General features: G+C 39.5%; 2 protein-coding genes and 1 long non-coding RNA gene across 3 annotated transcripts; 2 read left to right on the top strand and 1 right to left on the bottom strand.

The window, feature by feature from the left end:
• Positions 1-419: 419 nt before the first annotated feature.
• Positions 420-17,139, bottom strand: cops6 (COP9 signalosome subunit 6). Its single transcript, XM_034181972.1, has 10 exons — positions 17,013-17,139; positions 12,666-12,791; positions 12,421-12,552; positions 11,832-11,920; positions 11,671-11,733; positions 11,521-11,568; positions 5,954-6,068; positions 1,604-1,696; positions 1,290-1,390; positions 420-814 (listed from the first exon to the last, which is right to left on the bottom strand). The coding sequence occupies exons 1-10, from the start codon at positions 17,053-17,055 to the stop codon at positions 674-676; spliced, it is 951 nt and encodes a 316-aa protein (XP_034037863.1). The 5' UTR covers positions 17,056-17,139; the 3' UTR covers positions 420-673.
• Positions 6,938-21,148, top strand: LOC117520672. The gene is made up of 3 exons (XR_004563726.1): positions 6,938-6,948; positions 7,579-7,586; positions 19,496-21,148. It is a non-coding gene; the product is annotated as an uncharacterized LOC117520672 (long non-coding RNA).
• On the top strand, positions 17,316-19,462 carry LOC117520668 (F-box/LRR-repeat protein 12-like). The gene is made up of 4 exons (XM_034181971.1): positions 17,316-17,489; positions 17,595-17,670; positions 17,985-19,037; positions 19,108-19,462. The coding sequence occupies exons 1-3, from the start codon at positions 17,389-17,391 to the stop codon at positions 19,023-19,025; spliced, it is 1,218 nt and encodes a 405-aa protein (XP_034037862.1). The 5' UTR covers positions 17,316-17,388; the 3' UTR covers positions 19,026-19,037; positions 19,108-19,462.
• Positions 21,149-23,845: the final 2,697 nt, after the last annotated feature.

Genomic DNA, 23,845 nt, shown 5'->3' with positions numbered 1-23,845 from the left:
ACTTTAAATAAATAAATAAATGTACATGCAACCAAAGGAAAAGTTTGGCTCCCCCACTGCCACATGCACAGTATAAGCAACCTACTGAAGTGCAAGCTTGCAGGTTCTGGGTTGTTATGTGTTTAATACCTGTATAAATGCTGACTCCTGTTCCTCCTCTGGAGCCGTACCTCACTGTGGCCCCTCTTCCTGCAGTGTGTCTACATCTCCAAAGGCAACAAACAGTGGGAACACAACTTCAAAAAAACAAATTAACTGCAAACACTGACAATAAACCTGCAACCACCACATAACCAGAGTTCATAGGCTCGTTTAAAAGTGCAGCTCTGGAGGGTTTTTTTTTTAATGAGTTGTGTATTATAGTTTCTATAGTGTCCAACCTATTAAGTTAGGTTTAGAAGATTGAAAGTCCCACGGGGAAAAAAAACATTGTTTATTACATATAGTAACAATAAAATAAAGTTTCATGTACAGTGGATCATTTGCTGTGCACACTGAAGGATGAGCATGGACATAAGTGATTTTTGTACATCAGTCTGTTTACTGATTGGTGCAACTGTTTCAGATACACTTGTGACTTAAAATGCTCTGAAAAGCTACTTTTGGTTTTGCATGTTGTTGATTAACCGCCCCAAAGAATACAACAAAATCTTCAGTGCTCCTTTGTGCCAGCTCAAAAGAAAAGTCCTCTCATCCTGCGGCCGATGCCCTGTCTGTCATACAGCACGTTGAACTTGTTGATGAACTGGTTCATGCTGTTGCACGTCTTGGTGATGGTGCCTAAATAGGCCATGAGGCCCACATCGTTACATTGCTGCAAGGAAACAGAGAAGCAGTTACAGAAATCACTTCTTTGGAAACGCAACAAACAGTGAGACTGAGACATGTAAACTGGTATTTATTTATTTATTTTTTTAAAATGGGAATTTTCCGCCTCTGGTTAAAAAAGACAAAAACATATCTCTGTCCATATGAAAACACAAAACACATGGTAAAGCTCTCTCAAGGCAAGAGCATGCTGAAGCAACAAGTGGCCACGCTGTGTTCACATAAACTCACAAAAAGTTTACCTTTTCTGGAGCTACCACTGTTTGCCACTCATCAACGTTTACTTGTACGGACTTAATGGACAAGCTGTGGTGACGTGGTGGAGGAACGCTAAGATAAGCAGCTGCCTTTCAAATCAGGCATTTAAAACTTTTTCTTTACACCCAAAAACATCTCAGAATACACCCCATGTTCACAAAAGTTGACCTTCTCCTTTAAGGTGATGACCGAAGTGTGCTTACATCATAGAAGTCAGTTTTGAACTTTGTGGTGCTGAGAACAGGTAGTCGGTGGCAGAGCGCGTTCGCTTCTCGAAGAATCTCGTGGTTAAAAGGAACCTCTCCTGTGGTGAAGAAGAGTGACAGGACAGGAAGAAAAAACTTGCTAATAAGTCCTGTATATTGAGAAGGTGAGGTGAAATTATGCTGTCAAACTGTCTGCAGAGCCTTGTGATTACAGAGGGTCCAACACAGAGAAAGCTTCCAATTTATGAGCAGCTGCTTTTCAGGCTTATTTTCACCTTTTTTTCTTTGTACACTCCAGAAAAATAACGCACCTGAGTCCACCGCTTTGACATACTCCAGAATGATCTTCACCCTGCTGTGGAGCATCTTTATCGCACTGTGTTGGGCTATAAGGTGTTCAGCAACTAACAAAAACACACAGAGAAACAGACGTGATCACACTTAAACAGGATTAGAGTTTAATTACGAAAACACTACTCTGCCTCAAAATTACATTTACAGTCTTCTCTTATTCATTTTTGTTCTCCCTAAAATATTTGTCCAAATATTTTTGTCTTTGTTGCGAGGATTACGCAAAGAAAAAACATGGATTGTTAGCAACATTTTCTGAAAGTAATGACTGGGATAACAGGCAGCATCAAATTTTAATGATAATCTGGGAATTTATCACTTTAAACACCAAATGTCTGAATTTAATCAAAAAATATATTTTGTTTTTTTTTTCCCAAATCCACATTGTATGGTGGAGCTGAATATGAAATTATGATGAATAAAAGCCCAAACAATCACTATGACCGACGTCGTATCCCAAGAAGTTTTCAAGTGTCACCAAATTCATTTTAATTGTGTATGAGAATGAACTGAAGACAATGGGAATAAGAAAAGGTGGGGAAAAGTGTTTATAGCTGCCCACTTTTATTTTTATATTTTAGAAAATGGTTGCCAGTGATGTAAAGTATCTGTCAATTCTGTCCCGTATTTCCTTGATTAACCAGGGCAATGAAATGAAAATTGTGAAATCCAAGGAAAATTTGTAGGCGGTCTGTGGGGCATAGGCCCCCAGGAGCCGGGGTTTTGGGTCCCGTGGGATCCCAGAAACCAAATTAATTTTTTATCTAAATTATACATTTTCAGCATCTCCTGGAACAAAAAAAATCTCTAAATTAGTGCATATTTAAATGACCCTGTATTCAACCTTTCATCTGAACCGTCAATGATAATGTTGAAATAACAGAATATGACGTGGAAGTAGGACCTGGAATGATTTTCCTTTTAATTGTAAACCAAATTATGCATGAACTCAGAACAATTAAACTACATGAAATTCACGAAGACTGAAAAGACTGTTACCGCATTTCAAAAACCACAGCTAAAGCTTGTAGAATATTTTGAAAATCATGGTAAAATATCAATAACATACTTTATAGTAAAAAAAAAAGCCAGATATTCTTGTGTAAATACCTGTAAATCCACTTAAAGCCACAGTGTCTTTTTTCCCATGAAAAAAGTCTACATTAATAAAAACTCATTTACATTCTTGTTTAAATTCATGTAAATCCATTCAAAGCCAGTCTTTTTTTCAATGAAAGAAAGTCTAGATTAATGAAAAAAGTCACATAATCTATTCTAAAATCCTGTTTGAACAGCACAATGTTTATTTTCCAGAGAGAGAAAAATTCTTACCATGTTGCCTGATGATACAGTTCGCTTTTCCCGTTTATCTTTCAGGTGTGTTGATGAAGCCAGCAACAATTCCACGGATTCTTGTCCTTATCAGACTTTTTCAAACAGTCTTTCTCGCCATCTTCTTTCTGTCCGACATCGGTCCGTGACACAGACATGCTGCCAGGGTTCGATTTTAGCAGTTACCCGGGAACCTGTGGCACCCTACTTTGGGGGCGGGCACACAACTCTTTAGACTTGCATTCCCGACTGGAATCCACCTTTTTTATTTCATAACTGTAGAGAAATCTATCAAATTTGGACAAAATTTGCGCAGAATTTGACATTCTGAGACCAACACATACACTAAACGTCATCAAAAAATGTTCTTCTCCTCTGTTTGTAATGCCGCGTTTTATTATACACAGATCAAATGGAGCGTTTTTGAGGGAAGAGCGAACAGCAGCCAGCGGAGAGTTTTTTATATTTCTCTACGTGCGCGCGCGAGCAAATCATCCGTGAAGATTATTTTATTTATTAACTACACAGATGTATAATAACCCTTACCAAAAAGTAGTATATGCAAGTATGTTTCAAGTATACTTCCAGTTTACTTTTTATATACTTATCAGTACTATTTTTTGGTAAGGGAAAAGCAAATGGTGACTGGTTTATAAACACAATTATGACAGTTTTTGAGGGAAGAGCGAACAGCAGCCAACGGAGAGTTTTTTTTTTTATTTCTCTACGTGCGCGCGCGAGCAAATCATCCGTGAAGATTATTTTATTTATTAACTACACAGATGTATAATAAAAGCAAATGGTGACTGGTTTATAAACACAATTACGACAGAGTTTTTGAGGGAAAAGCGAACAGCAGCCAACGGAGAGTTTTTTTTTTTATTTCTCTACGTGCGCGCGCGAGCAAATCATCCGTGAAGATTATTTTATTTATTAACTACACAGATGTATAAAAAAAGCAAATGGTGACTGGTTTATAAACACAATTATGACAGAGTTTTTGAGGGAAGAGCTGCCTTAGATTCTGAGCTTAATTCTGATTCTGAGGAAGAACACCTTGAAGTGCTGCAGAGAATGGCAGATGACCATGATGACTGCTAATACATTTTCTGTAATCACAACAAGTGTAATCAACACTCATGGCAGCCATGATCGTTAATGGGCTGGATGTTTAATAAAACATCGGCAGCTGAGATGACCCCATGCCAATCTGCCTGTGCATATTAGCATGAGGTCATCTCAGCTTCTGACAAGGTTAGAAAATTTCAAAATTTCAGAAAATATTACTCCAAAAACACAAAAATTCCCTTCCATAATTTCATCCTGTCTGATGAAGGGCGAGGCCCGAAACGTCACCTTTGGTGTGTTATTAAAGGCTTGTTTGGGAGCTAACTGGCTGTGCGGATCTCTTTCATTTTTTGTTCTTCCATAATTTCACCCCAAATATCACCAGAATGCACAATTTGCATCCTTTTATATCAAAATTTTGTGGGGGGCATGCCCCCAGACCCCCCTAGTTGCTTTGCCGCTATGCTGCGTAGCGGTAGGTTTGGTACCGAACTTTTCTGAGGGGCACCAAACTTTTCAGATTTTGGTTCCCTTAAGGCACACAACTATTTATTCTAAAAGGCAAACCCTGCATGCTGCACAATTCTTTTAAAAACTTTAGAGCTCTAAAAGTCTGCGATGTCCACATGCTATGTTTATCTTAAGCTACACACAGCGTCGCAGCAACCAACCAGTCCCGCTTTACGACAACTGTCGTAACAGCCAGGATTTGAGAGAGGGATTTTTCTCCTCGAACCTCCGCAGATCCGAGGACACTGATTTGTATCTGTAAGACACAGATCAGTGTCCGTGGACTGCCACGGGCTTGCAAAACTTGCACGATGTCGTAAAAAAGAACACTTTGCGACAGACATTTTAAAAACTTAGTGACGATCACAATTACAGAGTAAAACACTAACACATGATGACATCCGCAAAATTTCGCAGATCTGCGGAGTTTTCACAGCCCTGATTAACGTTCGAGCATTTATTTTTTTTAAACCGTGCTCAGGCCCGGTGCCTAAACAGGGCAGGCCTTTACTCAAGGCTGGTGATTATTAACAAAATGCTGCTTGCTGCCTGCAGTGTAATATGGTGTTCAGTTTCACACATATCCCTGGGTGTGGCAAACTAAAGACAGCCGCTTTAGATCATAGCCCTCTGCATCGCTTCGAAGCCTCTCCGTAGCCTGACATGCACCTCCCAAACCTTGAAACAATGGAGACCACAAGAGCTGTGATTGTTCACTTTTCTGGTTTCACTCCTTCCTCTCCTATCATATTTTAAAAGTTTTTGAAATGCGCACGCCGATTACATTTTGATCATCGATCAAACAGAGGAAGTTTTGGCAGAAAAGAAGTAGAGCTCCTTGAGGGACAAATTAGTTAAGGGGCAGGAACCATAGACTGTATATATGCCAGGAACAGTGGCGGTGCAGGTGGAAAGAAAGTCCTGCCTTGTTCTCTATGTCGCACCCTCTACTGTTCCAGTGGTAAATTGCACCAGTGCATTGGAGAACTTTGAAAGGGTCACACCCACGTCAATGGCATTGTGTGGCCACGGAGTTACATAATTGTAGAAGCATAAATCAGGCCCGGAACTTATTAGACATTAATTTTTTTTTCAGACAAATTTTTTTTGACCCCGCCATTAAATGAGGCAGGCCCCTATTCAAGGTCAGGCATTTAATTGAGGAAATACGGTATATTACCTTCAACCATCAAAATGATAGGTATGGTCATTTACTGTGAAATCTCCATCAGTGTCAGCAACATTATCATCAGTACACAGACTTAATCATCATACACGTCTGCATCAGTGGCTGACTGGCAACAGACAACAGGACACTAATTTCAGACAAAGAACCCGAGTGTAAACTCGCTGCGTTTATCTCATTCAAACCCAAACTCAACAGTGACGGCGACAATCACCTGTAGAATTTTCTCCAGTGCCGGTGGCAGTCATTCGAGCTACGTGGTCGACACCAATCCTCTCTGCTTCCTCTGTAGCCAAAGTGTATGTCAGCTCAGCAAACAACATGGTAGCCTAGGATAAAAAAGTTAAAAATTGCAGAATTCTTGACAAGAAGTGGTGTCACTGCAACGAAAAAATACTATAGGTAAAAATAGAAATGTAATCATAAAAATCTGTTGCAAGCCAAATTGTCTAAATCCTGTTTGTCTGAAAATTCTGACTACATTACTGTCAGACTATAAATTACATATGGCCTAGTTCAAAAATAATGAAGCCAAAGTGTAGGGTTGGGTATCAAGAACTGGTTCTTTTCGAGTATCGTTTAGAAATGATTCGATCCACCGATATCAATAGCCTTTTTGCTTAACGATTCCCTTATCGGTCCTTCAGAGCAGCCGTTGTTTTTGAGGGTGTTTGTCGGGAAAATGATCATTCCTCTACATTGATTACAGACCCTGCAGCGGCTCTGTAATCAACCGTTTCTGCAGCGCGACACCACTTTGAAGCGTGCACCAATGAAGCAATGCTTCGATCCACTGGCTCATGGTTCTTTGATTCGCTGCTCTTCAGAAACGGCAAGTCCGCATCTTAACCCCTCTCAAAGCCATTAAAATATAATGAGTCACTCTTGTGCATATTAAAGTCACTAAGTGGGACTCTTGTCTTGTTGCAGTCAAGAAACAAGAATCGTCCTCCATTCTGTTGGCACAGCTCCAAACGCTGCGTGGCTCTCTCCTGAGACAGAGTCCAGTCAGAATCAATAACTTCAAAATGAATTGCCGCTTTGAATAAAATGACACCGCTTACAAACGTAATACAGACAAGGTATGGAATGACATTCATGCCAATAATGTCTGAAAGGAAATGCTTTTGACAAAAACTACAGATTTTGTTTATTTCTATTTATGTCCAGAGATCAAGGATCCACCATGTAGAGTTTATTATGTCCAAAGTTTAAGGATCCAGTGACCAATTTCATATTTATTTACTTTAAGACTCAATAAAATGTTGTTCAATTTCAATTAAATTTCAATTTAATCAGCATATAAAGCACCAAATCACAACAAAAGCCATCTCAAGGCACCTCACATAGAACAGTTCAACATAAAAAATGTTTTAAATAAATAAAAAATTTAAATACATGATTAAAAACAGAAGTAAAAGAATAAAACAGATTAAAAAATAAAAACTATTCATAAGCGAATAAAAATAGGCTTTAAGTCTTGACTTAAAAATGTCCACGGACTGCCTGCCTCATGGTCGCAGGAAGACCGTTCCACAGAGCGGGTGCATGATAAGAAAAGCTCTTTGACATAGAAAACCTGTAAAGCCTACTTTTAGTACATAGTAGAGAAGCTTGAGTCTTTAACTGGACTGGGTTGCTTGACGCAAGGATGTTTCGCTTCAAATCGCAGAAGCTTCCTCAGCTAAATTCTTGCTCTGGTGGTCTGACTTCTGTCTTGACTCTTGTAGAGAAGAATAATCACGAAGTCACAAAAGCTGGAGTTTTAAACCTAACCAGACCCCTCCTACCGAGAGGCAGACTGCTATAGGCTAGTGACTAAACAATAGCTCTAATTAGCACCTATTGTGCTCTAGTTAGCACCTTCCTAATGACAGGGTGGCTGTCCCTCTCCTGATGGCTCCCTTGACACCTCTGCTGATGACGTGAATGACTCATTACCATGAACAAAAGACTGAAACTGCTTTGACCTGAGTACCCCATTGTAAACAGGGGATAAAGCGTGTCTCAGACCCTCTCCCCGGTTAAGGCCGGGTTTCAAACGTTTCACAAAGAATGCCTCCTTGACCCCTCTCTCAAACCATTTCTTCTCTCTGGCTAATATTTTAACTTCCTTGTCCTCAAACGTGTGGTTAGTGTCTTTAAGGTGGAGATGAACTGTAGACTGAGGTCCACTGGCGCCGTCTCTGCGGTGCTGGTATAGCCTTTTGTGTAAAGGTTGCTTAGTCTCACCTATGTAGTGTTTGTTACAGTTTTCCTGACATCTGACAGAATACACTACATTGCTCTGTTTGTAACTAGGGATCCTGTCCTTAGGGTGAACTAATTTCTGTCTCAAGGTGTTAACCGGTTTAAAGTAAACTGGGATTTTGTGCTGTCTGAAGATCCTCTGTAGTTTTTCCCCTACTCCTGCTAAATAAGGGAGAGACACTCCTCTTCTTCTTGTCTCCGTCTCCTGTCTGTCTGGTCTCTTTGTTCTCTGGGACTTCTGCACTTTGTCCAGGGACCATCGTGGGTACCCACATACTGTGAGGGCTTTCCGGACAAGTTGTTGTTCTTTAGCCCTTCCCTCTGCAGTTGTGGGCACCTGTAGGGCTCTGTGTTGAAGCGTCCTGATCACCCCGAGCTTGTGTTCAAGGGGGTGGTTTGAGCCAAAGAGCAGATATTGGTCAGTGTGAGTTGGTTTTCTGTAAACCCCTGTCTGGAGCTGCCTGTTCTCTCCAATCGTAACATCACAGTCCAAGAAGGCTAAATGGTTGTTTCTGGCATCCTCACGTGTGAACTTGATATTGGCGTCCACTGAGTTGATGTGTTCTGTAAAGTCCTCAACTTCCTGTTGCTTGATTTTAACCCATGTGTCATCGACATATCTGAACCAGTGACTGGGAGAGATGCCAGTGAAAGACGTCAAGACTGTCTTCTCCACTCGCTCCATGTACAGATTGGCCACAATGGGGGATACCAGAGACCCCATCGCACAACCATGAATCTGCCTGTAGTAATTCCCCCTAAACAGGAAATACGTGGTGTTAAGACAGATCTCCAAGAGTTGGCAGATGTGGTCTGGTGTGAGTTTGGTCCTTTCAAGTAGAGACACATCCTCCAGCAGTCTCTGCCTCACAGCTGAGACGGCCTCAGCGGTGGGGATGCAGGTGAACAACGAAGTCACATCAAAAAATATTAGCCAGAGAGAAGAAATGGTTTGAGAGAGGGGTCAAGGAGGCATTCTTTGTGAAACGTATGAAACCCGGCCTTAACCGGGGAGGGGGTCTGAGACACGCTTTATCCCCTGTTTACAATGGGGTACTCAGGTCAAAGCAGTTTCAGTCTTTTGTTCATGGTAATGAGTCATTCACGTCATCAGCAGAGTCGTCAAGGGAGCCATCAGGAGAGGGACAGCCACCCTGTCATTAGGAGGGTGCTAACTACAGCACAATAGGTGCTAATCAGAGCTATTGTTTAGTCACTAGCCTATAGCAGTCTGGCTCTCGGTGGGAGGGGTCTGGTTAGGTTTAAAACTCCAGCTTTTGTGACTTCTTGATTATTCTTCTCTACAAGAGTCAAGACAGAAGTCAGACCACCAGAGCAAGAATTTAGCTGAGGAAGCTTCTGTGATTTGAAGCGAAATGTCCTTGCGTCAAGCAACCCAGTCCAGTTGAAGACTTCTCTACTATGGAAACCACCTGGACAACTGAGAGCCTACACAGAAATACTTTTAGTACACAAAAAATTCACAAGCGGTATGGATAAGGGAATCGATAAGGAATCGGATCGATAAGCGGAATCGATAGATAAAATCTTAGCGATACCCATCCCTACCAAAGTGTGACATAACCATCAAAATTTAAAAGTGGTCTGTTTTTGTGAAATGTTATCATTTTAGGTATGGTTATATATCAGAATTTCAATATCTCTATTGGTCTCGGTTCAGTCATCGCGAGATATTATCAGTGCATATACAGTGAGGAAAATAAGTATTTGAACACCCTGCAATTTTGCAAGTGCTCCCACTTAGAAATCATGGAGGGGTCTGAAATTTTCATCTTAGGTGCATGTCCACTGTGAGAGACATGATCTAAAAAAAAAAATCCGGAAATCACAATGTATGATTTTTTTAATAATTTATTTGTATGTTACTGCTGCAAATAAGTATTTGAACACCTACCAACCAGCAAGAATTCTGGCTCACACAGACCTGTTAATTTTTCTTTAAGAAGCCCTTTTATTCTGCACTCTTTACCTGTATTAATTGCACCTGTTTGAACTTCTTACCTGTATAAAAGACACCTGTTCACACACTCAATCACACACTAACCTGTCCACCATAGCCAAGACCAAAGAGCTGTCTAAGGACACCAGGGACAAAACTGTAGACCTGCACAAGGCTGGGATGGACTACAGGACAACAGGCAAGCAGCTTGGTAGAAGACGACAACTGTTATGATTATTTATTAGAAAGTGGAAGAACCACAAGATGACTGTCAATCTCCCGTGGTCTGGGATTCCATGCAAGATCTCACTTTGTGGGGTAAGGATGATTCTGAGAAAGCTCAGAATTACACAGGAGGACCTGGTCAATGACCTGAAGAGAGCTGGGACCACAGTCACAAAGATTACATTAGTAACACATGATGCTGTCATGGTTTAAAATCCTGCAGGGCAGCAAGGTCCCGCTGCTCAAGCCAGCACATGTCCAGGCCTGTTTGAAGTTCACCAGTGACCATCTGGATGATCCAGAGGAGGCATGGGAGAAGCTCATGTGGTCAGATGAGACCAGAATAGAGCTTTTTGGAATCAAGTCCACTTACCATGTTTAGAGGATGAGAACGACCCCAAGAAAACCATCCGTACCGTGAAGCATGGGGGTGGAAACATCATACTCTGGGGGTGCTCTTCTGCAAAGGGGACAGGACGACTGCACCATAATGAAGGGAGCACGGATGTGGTCATGTATTGCAAGATTTTGGCAAACATCATACATTGTGATTTCCGGATTTTTGTTTTTAGATTATGTCTCTCACAGTGGACATGCACCTAAGATGAAAATTTCAGACCCCTCCATGATTTCTAAGTGGGAGAACTTGCAAAATCGCAGGGTGTTCGAATACTTATTTTCCTCACTGTATATTATAATGTGCTAGAGCGTAACGTTTGCGACTACAGTTGGAGGTATCTTCTTTAGTCTGCAGAAGCCTGAAACAAAGAAATTCTGTCCATTAGTTCCTGGTACTACTGAACAAGTAATATAATTATTCTACTGAAGCAGAGTAGGAGATATAGCTAAGGTTTTGACACAAATAAGTCAAGGACTTATTCTCAGCTTTATGCTTGCGACAGTTTTACCTTGCATTAGAAACATGATGTTTTTTCTAGGAAATGACATTTCTACCTTTACAAAAATGTATTACTATTTGTTAGTATGAAGCACAAACAAACTGACAAAATACAAGGTTATTTCTTTAACATTCAACTTTAAATGATAATGCTGAATATCAATGTCACACAAAATTGATGAAAAAAAGTGCTATTTTTGGGGTAAATTTCGTGCATATCTCTGGAACCGTGCGAAATTTTTCCATAAAGTTTTCAGTACTTGTCAAAGAGACTATAGGCAACTCACAGATAAATCTGGATGTGTTAAATAAAATAATGGCTTGTTCATGACAAATGCAATGCAAACCAGCAGTTAGGCTTCATTATTTTTTAACTAGGCCATATTTAGAGCAAGCGAGGTCTTTCATTTGTATTGGAAAGTGTGAATGTAGACAGTATAAATGGTACCTCGCCGTTGATGATGTCTATTACAGATTCATATACGCTAACAGGAAGCTGAAGGAAGAAAGGACACATTTTTAGACTGACTGACATGTTGTACATCTACTCTATGGACACACGTTCTGATATAAGAAAAAACAAACAAAAGGCGCTCACATCTGTGTGTTTGGTCATTGGGTTGAGCTTAAGGAAGAGGGGACTCTCAATGATCTCACACACCTGGCAGATAAAACAAAAACAACTATACACACATGTAATGTGTTCGTCTTGTCTTTTATATTAAAACTTACAATAGTACATCTTTAACTTTAGCCCACCTGCTTGTGAATATGGATATCTGATGGGTCTGGGGGACCGCCTGTAGTGTACCAGCCCAAAAACTCCATATCTTTGAAAACCTGTTTGACTAGAAAATTAAAGACAATTACAAAAATGAAATAAAATAAATACATTGCCTGTAATAACACCTCTGAGTGACTGCCTTAGAAAAACAGCAAACTAACAGAAAACCTTTTTTTACTGGATGTACTGTTGCTATCTTGTGATCAAGCAATAAAATGTGTGTGTTAAATGTTTTTAAACCTCAGGCTATAATTGTCTTGTTTCTTCCCCAACCAACAATCCACAACCCAAAAATTGTGTTTACATTCATATTAATTGCTTACTAAAATACCTTTTGATAAATGTGTTAAATAATTTCAGCCTTATTTGAAATATTCATTGTGTAACAAAGCCATATTCTCATTCAAAACATGCAAAAGGATGGAATACAACAAGGTAACAAAAAAAAACAACATATCAAAGTTATTTTCAAAATATAGAGGAAGCACAGACGGCATAATAAGAAGACAGACACAAACACAAACAGAACTGTCCTCTTGTTCTTGACTAGTATGTCCCACTTACACTGTTCCTCCTTGGTGTAGTAGTACTCCTTGTCAATATGCACTTGGTCTTCTATGGTGTGTGACAGCAACTCAAAAGAGTTCATGACCTCGATGTTTCTGCCCTCTTGCTTCCCAATCAGAGCACCAATCACTGCAAAAGAATGCAAAAACAATCATCTAAAAATCAGGGTGCTCAGTTATGGAATTGTTCATATGTAAATGAGGTGAACTGTTGCTTCTCGTGTACTGAGATGTTTTACAAACCCTGCATGGGTCGTCCCTCCTGGGAGCGGATGCGTATCCAGTGATCCGATATGTTCAGGATAACCAGAGGGTGTAAAGCCACAGAAACGCTCCCAGTGACCCCCGAGGCCATCACACTGGGGGTGGCTGCAATCGCAGACAAGTTAGCACCACTACTACTGCAACTAAACATCTGAATGTGTAACCTATAGGAATGGAGGGATGTGTGATAGTAATGGATAGCAATGTGTAAAGAGTACCAGAAAACACATCCAATTTTCCACATAGGGAGAAGATCCTGAGTACTAATCTACCTGACCTAGCTACTAGCTGCAGCTGTAAGGTAACTTTGGTCCTGCTGACTTCTTACACCAAGCTGGAAGAGACAAATTTTTTAATGTAGTTTAAGAGTGGTGATACTGGAAAAGTGCCAGTTTAAGGGGATGTGATCAGGAACATCATTATATTATGATGTACAACTGCTTGAGCAACTACTGGTGTTTGCATCACCCAGACAGAACCTCGCCTGGACCGCCAAGATATGTACAAGTATCTCATAATACCCCTTGTTCCACCTCTGCAGTATGCGTAATTCTGCTTCAGAAAAGTACGACATTTTTGATCTCTTTTAAATAATTAAAAAATTGCATTTATTTCAATAATTATTTTCCACTAAGCTATTTATTATCTTTGTTTTGATCTTTAGGTTTGTTCCTTTCTTCGAAAGGGCTTTTCCATTTTATGTACTTATTGTATTAATGGCATTTTATTTATTTTAGTGTATGTATACATAGTCACTTTAGAGGTTCACTAATACAGGATTTAAAACTGATACCAATTTCGATATTTGATGAATCAATCAATCAATCAATTTTATTTATATAGCGCCAAATCACAACAAACAGTTGCCCCAAGGCACTTAAATGAATGTACAATCTAATATGATGACCGATATTCTTTTCCCCCCAGTAACATACAGCATAAACAAAGACTTCCTTGAACATTTACTCTGTGTAGTTTCTATAATAGGCCTGACCGCCATGGTTTTTTTTTTTTTTCTTTTTTCAGTCACTGACGTTCTCTGTTCACATACAGCAGCAGGCAGTCAAACTCCTGTGATGGAGCTAAATATAAAAGCTGTGCTGTGTGACAAAGGCTACACTACACATTGGTGGACTTTACATACCATTCATCCCGCACACCCTATTTAGCAGGACCTTTTTATTAGTTTTTTTGTACAGAGGGAGAACACTAAATCAAACCATGTTATGCATTTCACATTACTACTAGCAACTTAAAGTGCATATTACTAGTAAATAAAATGTCAAATGAGTTGACTATTCTAAATAAATAAAGAATTTGAAAATATTGATGCACTCACTGTGTTTTATTTTTGGTGCCATATGCCCTGAGAAATTAAGTCATAAACAAGGAGAATTTAGCCTGATTTCACCTGCTGCTGATAAATGTTCAGAAAAATGAACCTCTCATGAAAATGGACTTTGATGACATCATGTATGGTAACACCCCCTTGAGGGCCTGTATTGAAATGAATTGGAAAAACATAATTTTTTACATTGTGAAATATGTGTTTTTCTGTGGACTTTAACGGCGACTACGTCAAAATGGTTCAAATGTGTGTTTTATGAGGATGCACAAAAATGACAAGTGTTGCTTATTAGGGGAATAGATTTTCCAAACATAATATTCTGAGGAGGAAAGTGAGACGTTTTTTTATATTGCATCTCGGACAAACAGCAGAAGTGAAGCCCAGCACAGCGTGAGAATGGTCTTCAAAACACAGATCTAACCACTGATTTTATTCTTTCCATTCATGTGACTAGGAGAACAAAGTGTGTTTCTTCTCCTGAAAGCATGGAATCTGCCATGTTTAGCATCTTGTTAAATTAAGCTAAGCTGCTACATGTGGGACACCAGCCAGTCTTGCTGAGGAAGTCTTTTCTGTGATCACAGAGTTGGACAGAAAGGTGACAACAAGTAACCGCTGTTAACAGGACAGTTGCGACGCGGACCAGCTCCCAGCCCTTTGAGTTATTGGCTAAACTGAGCTAAACTGATGGCTAAGCTAAGTGCTGCCGGGAGCCCCCAGTGACACCAGCAAGTCTGGAGAAAGACAGCGCCACACAGTGGAACAATAATTCTACAGGGCTCTGTGTGCGAACATAGCAGAAGTGAAATCAAAGACACCACTTTCATAGTATGTACTAATTATTGAAATGAAATGAAATTATTATTCAGTCTTATTGAGATGTATGCAATGTTTGTTCCTTTTTTGGAGTACACCGCAGGTTACATAGAGGTGGAGATGGACATATGTTAATCGCAAAATACAATCATTTGATTTGAAAGCCAAATTAAAGCCATATTAAAACCATATTACATCTGGAGCCAAAAAACAACCCAGATTGACTGTGTGTACTGGTATGTCATGAAGTGGACATAGATGGAGAGCCATTCAGGCAGCAAATGCTTAGCACCTGATGTTATGTTACTTTTATGGCTCTGTATTTGTGTGTATATTTCAGACGTTTTATGACTAATTTTATTTTTATCATCTACATAAGGACTCGGACACATTAAATAGCTGGAAGTAATGATTCATAATCTGAAATATATATTTTTTTTAAAGATAGTGTTGACTGGAGTGCCATAAGCCCTTTATCATGGATGCAGATGATTTCTATGGTGCTCAGTCTTCTTCTGACAACTGACTGTTATAGTCCACAAACTTGTGTTGATAAAAGGGAGCTACAAAACACCCTCTGGTGGACAAATAATGCAACCACAACATTCACACCATATTTGAGCTTCCATCTCAGTTTCTTTTTTAATAATTGTTATTTATCTACTATTTTGAATGCCGATAACAATTAATCTAAAAGTAACCATTTCTGAGCTGTAGACATTTTTATTACTTTATGATGGTGGACAAGCAGTTAAGTGTGCTTGTTTTCAGGGCGGATGGTTCTCAGTTTAATTAAAAAAAATAAAATAAAATTTAAAAAAAAGCTCACCCCTGCCCACTCTCCATGTAATATGGAGCTGCATCAGGAAAGGCATCTGGTGTAAAACCTGTGCCAAATCAACATGCAGATCCACCTCGTATCTGCTGTGGCGACCCCGAGTCAAAACAAGGAACAAGCCGAAGGGACTTACTATGAGAATCACATTGGAAATAAGTGTATTCATACTTTGTTAGCCTTGATAAATATTTATATTTGTATTTTACATGCTTGATTTTTGTTTACCCAAACAAATCCTTCCATCCAATTTAGTAAACTATTGTTGGCTGTGAAAAATGAAACAACAATGAAAAATGACCATGTCTCATATCTGCTGCTGCTCAAGACAATAATTTTTCTATAACTACCAATATAACTTTTTTCTGTGTGAAGGCAGTTGGCGTGGTAGCTTCTAGATGCAAGCTGCAGGTGAAAAGATGAGAATGCATTTAACCACTGCAGCAAGCTTGGAATAGACAAACTTCCAATTGACAAAGAAACCACTAACTATGGCATGAACACAAATTACAGTCACAGTATGGCCCCTGAAAATAAAGGAACTGACTGTGTATATATATGACCATTGCCATTGTTATGGTACAGTTACCATATGCACGCTGTGACTTACTAATCTTACAGCACCCATTGTTTATTTAAACTACCAAACATCATGGCTCATGCACAACCCTAACCCCAAGTTTTCAGCAGCTTGAATACCACGATGTCCCTCTTAATCTTCCGATAATCACCGCAGTTTCTTTTTGGATGCTGCACGATCACAGCAGTTTGTTACTGTGTTTCAAAAAGAAAAAAGAAAGAAGTTACTGTATCAATAGCCAATCTGTGCAAAAATTGATGTAATTCCTAAAAGCTTAATGTGATATTATTGTTAAACTTTTTAAATTAAAGTACAAAGTCGACACAACAAGCACATCTTAATAGTTAATTTCAGCCACACTTTGGTGATGTACAGAGCCAAAAAATACAAAAACGCCCAACTCCTTTTGGACCTGACTGCAAACTGAATTTTGATTGTTATGCTAAGTTGACATGATTGGTGGGTGACATTTCTGGGACATTAAAACTGCTCATTATTTTCATGACTGTTACAGTAAAATTAAATAGCTAAAAGACGCAGAAATAAGTTTATATTGGCAAACGACAAAGAGATAATATATTATTATTGGCTAATACATCACGAAGCTAGCACCCTAGCAGGGTTAACCGCAAAATACCAACACCTACAAACACTCATATCAGAAATATAGATTTACAAAACGCACCCTGCGTGACTCTTTATTATAATATTCGCCATAAATCGAGAGATAATTGAAGATTTACTCGCCTGCTCCGTCCACTTCCATCCCTCCTCCATTAGTCGTCGCCATCTTGTCCGGCGCCCGCCTGCGCACGCGCAGCGGCTTGATCACGTCACAGCCGGTAGGTGGCGCTGTTCCAGCGACAGGAGGGCGACGAGGTAATGAAATATTGTTATTGTCGTATTTTTCCCCACTTCCCCTCTAGATGATTATAGTCGCAAAGCCGCACGGTGACCCACACCCGACATTTTCGAGTAGAAAATAAGCCTATTGTGCGCTAACTAAAAAGCGCTGCTAGTTTCCGCGGTCCGAACACCGGCAGCAGTTTCTTCAGGGTCACCGATTTGGTCGCAACGCGTGTGCGTCACGATATTTAGTCCGTGTTCGACTTTTGTTTACAAAATGGATGAACTCAAAGTCTGCAACCTGGACTACTTTCCCGAAAACATTTTAATCGACGTGCTGTCGTATCTGAGCGTACGAGAGATGGTCAGAGCAGGAAGGTAAGTTTTCTGTCGGTAATTTGGCAGTTTTCCGTCGTGTGGAAGGAAATATCAGATCTGGCTTTGTTTTTGTTTTGCTTGTTTGTTTTAACATTGCTGTTTCAGAGTCTGCAAAAGATGGAGACGTCTGGTTAAAGACCAAAGACTCTGGAGACTTGTGGATTTGACTGCATGGAAAGGGGTAAGAAAGTGTATTCAACTTATTTTGTCTTGTTTTATACGGTGTTGTTTAAATTCTGGCAAATAATCCGTCCATCCATTCCATTTTTTATACCCACTTACTCCAATTAAGGGTCACGGGGGGGGGGGGGGTAATAACTTGCAGATCATTCATGCACTAATGCCATTTACTCTTATGTAACCATATATTATAATTAATGTATTGGTTGTACAAGATCAAATATTGACAGATTTCTCCCTCTCTCTCTTTTTTTTAACCGTTGTCCCACAAACCCAATGTAAAACACTTGCCACGGACTGTGCATTGTGGTTTAGGTGACATCCCGCATTCTTTGGATGCTGCTTCGTCAGTACCTGGGCTGTGGGTTAAGGTGCCTCCGCTTGCGTGGCTTACTGCTCTCTGCCCGTGGGGGTGTTTTTCTCTCAGAGCCTTGGCTCAAAGCTTTGACCACAAAATGCCCTCGCCTGCGTAAGCTGTACCTCCTGCATACAGACCTGAGAAGCCTTCCTAGCTGCCAGGTCTTCCCTCCAACTTTGCAGGTGTTGGAGCTGCGTGGCTGTGAGCTTCCTCCTGGCTTTTTCAACCAGACAATACTTACTGGTCCTGCTGGAAGAGCTGAAGCCACATCCAGTGTTGGAACCAATCAACAAGGAAAAAATATGACTAGAAGAGGTCGTGCTGCTCCATCAGGTATTAGTATTGAGAGACTAATCCTTAACAGTGTGCCCTCTTTCACAGACATGCACCTGCAAAGTCTGACAACATGGGAGCACCTCAGTCGATTGGAGTTACGTGACACCTTTCGCGTGACTGCTAATGGGCTCAGGATCTGTTCCGCCAAGGACAATGGTTGTGGTTTGGAAGGGCTCTCCAAACTCAAGTTTCTAGAACTTGGCATCACTGGACGACAGGGCTACCAGTTACAGATGGCCTCTCTTGGTTTAGGGGCAGGATGGCTCGGGCTGGAAGAGCTGAGCTTGGGTGGTAAAGAGGTGGGACCGGGACTGCTCTGTGCCAGTCGTCTGAAGGACCTGAAGTGTTTGTGCTTGTGGGCCTGCACACTCCGTGAGATGCAGGTCATGCGAGGTTGCCGGATGCTCCGTGGACTCCGTCGGTTGGAGTTTTTGGAGGTGTGCTTCCAGCCCCGGCAATGCCCACCAGTGATGGAAGGGGAGGAAGGTGGCGACCAAGAGCAGCAGAGTGGGGAAGCTGCAGCTGGAGATGGCAGCAATGACGAGAACACAAAAGCAGACGTGAATGATCCCATCCCAAGTCTGCGTCGTTCACTGGCTGTGCTGCTGCCCTGCTGCACTGTAGTTTTCACCAACTGCACTGTTCAGATGAATTCTGACTAATTTATCTTTGTAACAGTGCTTTACTTAGTCTCTTCAAGTTAAGGCAGCAGTTTTTTTTCCCCTCCATAATTTTAGAATTTCTGCAGCATAGTCTAACTTCCAAGTGGATTACACCCATGAAATTAAAGTGTTGCACATGTATACAAATTAACAATACATTTTTAACTTGCGCTTTTAACCTGGTTGATGGAGAAAAAACCTGGGGAACTAACACTGCTAGACTGTAAACACAAGCAGGTGTGCATGCTACGATGGTGGAGGATTCTAACGATTTAACTGTGAGCCACCTGTTTCCTGTTCCTTAAACCCTTCATAACAACATATACAGTGCTGTGCAAAGGTTTTAGGCATCGTAAAATTTTATTTAAAAATATAGCATACCCCATCCCCTCATCAGTGAGTGAACAGAAAATCAAAGTCCAAACATTCCATATCCAGCAAATGAGGCTGCTGTTGTTTTTCTATTTCAGTAAAGCTACAGTGTGTAATATTTAGTGTCATCTATTGGCGAGGTTGCAGATTGCGTTATGCTGTTGCTGGTCACGATTTTGTTCCCCTTCATGTTTTCATTTCTCTGGTGACGGGTTCACAGTCTCTTGTCTTCTCTTGTGATAAGCAGTATGGTTGGTCCTCTATTTTATAAAAATGAAGGTTCTCACACTTGCTAGCCTGCACGAGCAACCACTAGATAACACAGCGAAGCAGCTACTGATACCTCTTCAGTTTTGGAACTACACCGCAAAATGCAAGAGTACGTGTGTCCCTTTTGGCTACTGTATCAGCATGTTGTCCTCTATTTCCCCTAATCATTATCCCTGAATTCTACACACTATAGCTTTAAAGAAAATAAACAATTGACAGATTACCAGACTAATATTCATAAATAAATAAAGCTTAAAACTGAGCCAGAAAGTGAAACTCTCAATTTGCCCATCGATTTACAGTCCTGTGTTCATAAACTATGGATATAATGACCAAAAGAACAAGGTTGTGGATACAAGCGGTGGAAATTGGATTCCTCTGTCAAGTATATATGTTCTACACTCAGGGACAGAGTACGAAGTTCCCATTGTGCAATGAAGATACCCCCTAGTCATCTCCCTAGGGAGGTCTTCCAGGCAAATGCAACTGGGAGGAGGCCCCGGGGGCAGATCAAGGACACAATGGAGGGAATATATTTCCCAGTTGGCTTGGAAACATCTCTGCATGAAGATGTAGAGGACTGCCAAGGATAGGGAAGTATGGGATGAGCTGCTTGGTCTGCTGCCCAGATAACCATCAGGAAATGAATGAATCAGACTGGATTTCTTCATAATTGTCGTGCCTGATAGTCAGTGATCACTGTTATAAAATGCAAAAACCGTGATGAAATACATACTGATTTTTGTCAGAATTTGTTTTTAGATAACTTGAAGGAACAATGTTTTTTTTAATGCTGAAAGGATCCTCATATTTTACTAATTTATATTTATTTAGTAATATTATTTAGCAGCTGTTCACTATTTGTAAATGTTGTATATGCTTGAATTGTGGCTAACACATTTGCACAGTACTGTCACAAAATGTCCAAATAATCTGTTGTCAGCAGGTTGTTTTTAATTACTGAGACACAGCTGTAGATATATGATTTTTATTTTTTCTTTATAGAGTGCACATTCTGCTCTCACTGTGTCAGAGTGTTTGTGCTTTTGCCCTTCTCTGTGTGACTGCACAGAATAAGTCAAAAACGGAGTCTTATAGTTTCTGTTCCTTCTTTGTAGGAGTAGGTTTTAGGATTGTGAACAGTTCATTAGCAGGAATTGGTGAAAGGCTTTTTAATTGTTTTGTTGAGAATGTTTGCAATTCATGCTTTGGCAGAGGTTTGCACTCTACAATGCAGTCTGAACAGTTTTTTTTTTTCCTTCACACATTTTAGAAATATTAAATAAGAATGATATTGAATGTCAGTCTGTTGTAATTACAAAATGACGAGATGATCAGAAGAACTTACTTCATAATTTATGATGTAATGTAGTGATTAACAACAAGTATGGAAAAAGTTTTGCATCTGAAAGTGCGTATAATGCAGAAATTACAAAAAAAAAAACCTGGAATCTATTTTTAATAAATTTATGCTAAAGTGTGATGTGTTTTTTTTTGTTTTTTTTTTTTTTGTTAAGTACTAAAGTGTCATCAAGACAGATGTTTTTTGTTCCACTTTAGATGTCTTTTTGATCACTTTCATTTAAATTGATAGCACTAATAATATTTGTACTGTTGTGAGGATTTATTTCTTATCCATGTCTCTGATCTGTAGTAGACTTTGGCTGTGTGGTTACAATATTTCAGCTTGACAAACACACTTTACGTGACTTTAAAACTGCACTTATGTTAGTAAAATAAAATCAGTGCCTGCTCTAAATTCCCATCATCCATGTGATGAGATAAATCTCAGTAACAAGCCCAGACATGTCCCAGTGGCAGGTATATTAAACAAGTAAAACATCTGTTATATTAAACATGTAAAACAAAATTTTTCTATTGATCTGGTGCATCAAAGTCAACCACATTTGATTAATTTCATCCTTATTGTGTTCCTGTTTAAATTAGAGACATACAAGAAGACAGAGGTTAATGTTTTTGAGTTATTGTGTACAACTGGAGGGGATGGACTCATTCATTTTATCTATTCATTCGTTCCCTGCATTTTACAGTATATATGTCTAGACTTTTGCTAAAGTTGAGAAATTAGTACAATTAAAATAATAATAGTGAAGCCAAACCCCACTGTTGCCACATGAGGCACTTTTATGTTCAATTACATTTCAAAAATATGCACAAATCAAGCATAATAAACCAGAATATTTTTTGGGAGAAATGTGTATAAATAAAATCCTGTGTAATTTGCTGATAAGCACCCATAGCTTCTTTTCTGTCAGGCACTAGTCTGTTTCCACCAGTGTGGTGCAGCCTAGCATCAAAATGTGTAAATTAAAATTAAAAATATTAAGGCTTTTGTGGGGGTGTGGGGTTCTGGGGGGGGTCTATTTGAAAGCTCCAATTTATTACTTTCCTGTGCACAAAAAAAGCGATTGTATGTTCTTTACCATTCATGTGTAAAATTAGCATTGGGGAAAAAAGTTGTAATAGTCCACAATGACTACCTTACGAGTCGGGTAATTCAGATAGTATGATTTTCCAACAATATAAGGGTAAATCATTAATAACAGCAAAAAAAAAACAAAAAAAACAAAAAAAAATCAAATAACTTTAATTACTTCGCCCTTAAAAAAAAAAAAAGAAAAAAATAGAGACAGGGTACCCTTGCATAGATTGTTTCACCACGGACGGACATCTAGCAGAAACCAACACAGGCCAACATCAGTGACCTGTACGCCCTTCACTTAAAGCTCCAGTGTGTACACAGTAAATTTTGCTGAGTAAAATATACTCTGCCGGGATAACATTTGGCCCAGTCTAAATAGAGTAAAATACACTCTATGATAGAGTGAAATCAGCTCTACCGTCTTGTCAAATTGTTTCTTCTTCAATAAGATTTAATTTTACACTGTGATAGAGTTGATTTAGCACTGTGATAGAGTATATTTAACTATTTGAACTGGGACCAAATGTTATCCAAGCAAGTAAATTTTACTCTCCGAATTTTATTGTGTAGTATTTAGTGTTACCTTGTGGTGAGGTTCCAGATTGCGTTATATGTTGTCATCAGTTATGATTTTGTTTCCTGTCACATTTTCTGTGATTTTTCCTTATTTGTCAGTAAACAATAAGTAAGATGTTCTATTTCACAAAAATGAGAGCTATGAAGGACTCAATCTAAGCTCGTGAAAACATATCGATTCATTGCTGCAGATATTTATACACCCAGGAACAGATGGCAATGAATGCTATGTTCTATTTCTGCAAATAAACACCACTAAACTCTACACATCGTAGCTTTAAGGGCTTTGAATAAATATCATGTATCCAGTCATGTCACAAACATTTTTAGTGTCATTCACTGTTTTAATGTCATGTTTTCAGCCTGTAGTTATATTAATTCAAGTCAAACTGCCTACATTTGAACTTATTCATTTATTATCAAGAATGATTGTTAACTATTTGATAAATAAATAATTGTACCTGAGGAGTTGAGTAAGGTGTGTTGTGTTTTAAAGACAACTTTATAAAGCACATTTTATTAGTTAAGTCCAGTCTGGGACCTTGGACTGGTGCCGTGCCTTGCAACATCTACAGTATCATGGCATGACCCCGGATCCTGGATGACAACCACGTAGACAGGCAACTGGTCCATGCCCGCCTTTTGAAGTTACCATGTATGGATCACAATCAGGTGAAGCATGGGTATCCCGTTGTACCTTCTCCAGCGACTGGTGGCCTCAACACTTAGACACCAATGTCCTGGATCAATATGTAGGAAGCTGATGCTCTCTTGCAATGCAAGTGAGGCTTCTCATCTTCTGTCAAAGTAAATGCTTGTTTGATACAAAGTCATTCCAGCAGTACACAAGGATTCTGTGAAGAGACCTAATATCAAAGACATCCATCCATTCCACTTAAGTCACGACTGGATGTCTTTGGTGCTTGGTCTCTCAGCTACACATTTTATATATACAGTGAGGAAAATAAGTATTTGAACACCCTGCGATTTTTCAAGTTCTCCCACTTAGAAATCATGGAGGGGTCTGAAATTTTCATCTTAGGTCCACTGTGAGAGACATAATCTGAAAAAAAAAAAAAATCCAGAAATCACAATATGATTTTTTTTTTTTATATAATTTATTTGTATGTTACTGCTGCAAATAAGTATTTGAACACCT

This window comes from Thalassophryne amazonica, chromosome 11, assembly GCF_902500255.1.
Source record: "Thalassophryne amazonica chromosome 11, fThaAma1.1, whole genome shotgun sequence".
NCBI lineage: Eukaryota > Metazoa > Chordata > Actinopteri > Batrachoidiformes > Batrachoididae > Thalassophryne > Thalassophryne amazonica.
The sequence above is the reverse complement of the archived record's forward strand: the minus strand, read 5'-3'. Positions and strand labels throughout refer to the sequence as shown.

What these genes read in the sequence shown, in the direction of transcription:
- cops6 (XM_034181972.1), bottom strand. Translation starts at nt 17,055, where the DNA reads ATGGCGACGACTAATGGAGGAGGGATGGAAGTGGACGGAGCAG. An exon ending in CACTGGAGAAAATTCTACAG is followed by an intron (nt 1,697 to 5,953) that starts GTGATTGTCGCC and finishes TGTTTTTGTTAG; the next exon opens with TTGCTGAACACCTTATAGCC. An exon ending in TCAAAACTGACTTCTATGAT is followed by an intron (nt 815 to 1,289) that starts GTAAGCACACTT and finishes GTTTCCTTGCAG; the next exon opens with CAATGTAACGATGTGGGCCT.
- LOC117520668 (XM_034181971.1), top strand. Translation starts at nt 17,389, where the DNA reads ATGGATGAACTCAAAGTCTGCAACCTGGACTACTTTCCCGAAAACATT. An exon ending in GAGATGGTCAGAGCAGGAAG is followed by an intron (nt 17,490 to 17,594) that starts GTAAGTTTTCTG and finishes TTGCTGTTTCAG; the next exon opens with AGTCTGCAAAAGATGGAGAC. An exon ending in ATTTGACTGCATGGAAAGGG is followed by an intron (nt 17,671 to 17,984) that starts GTAAGAAAGTGT and finishes ATTGTGGTTTAG; the next exon opens with GTGACATCCCGCATTCTTTG.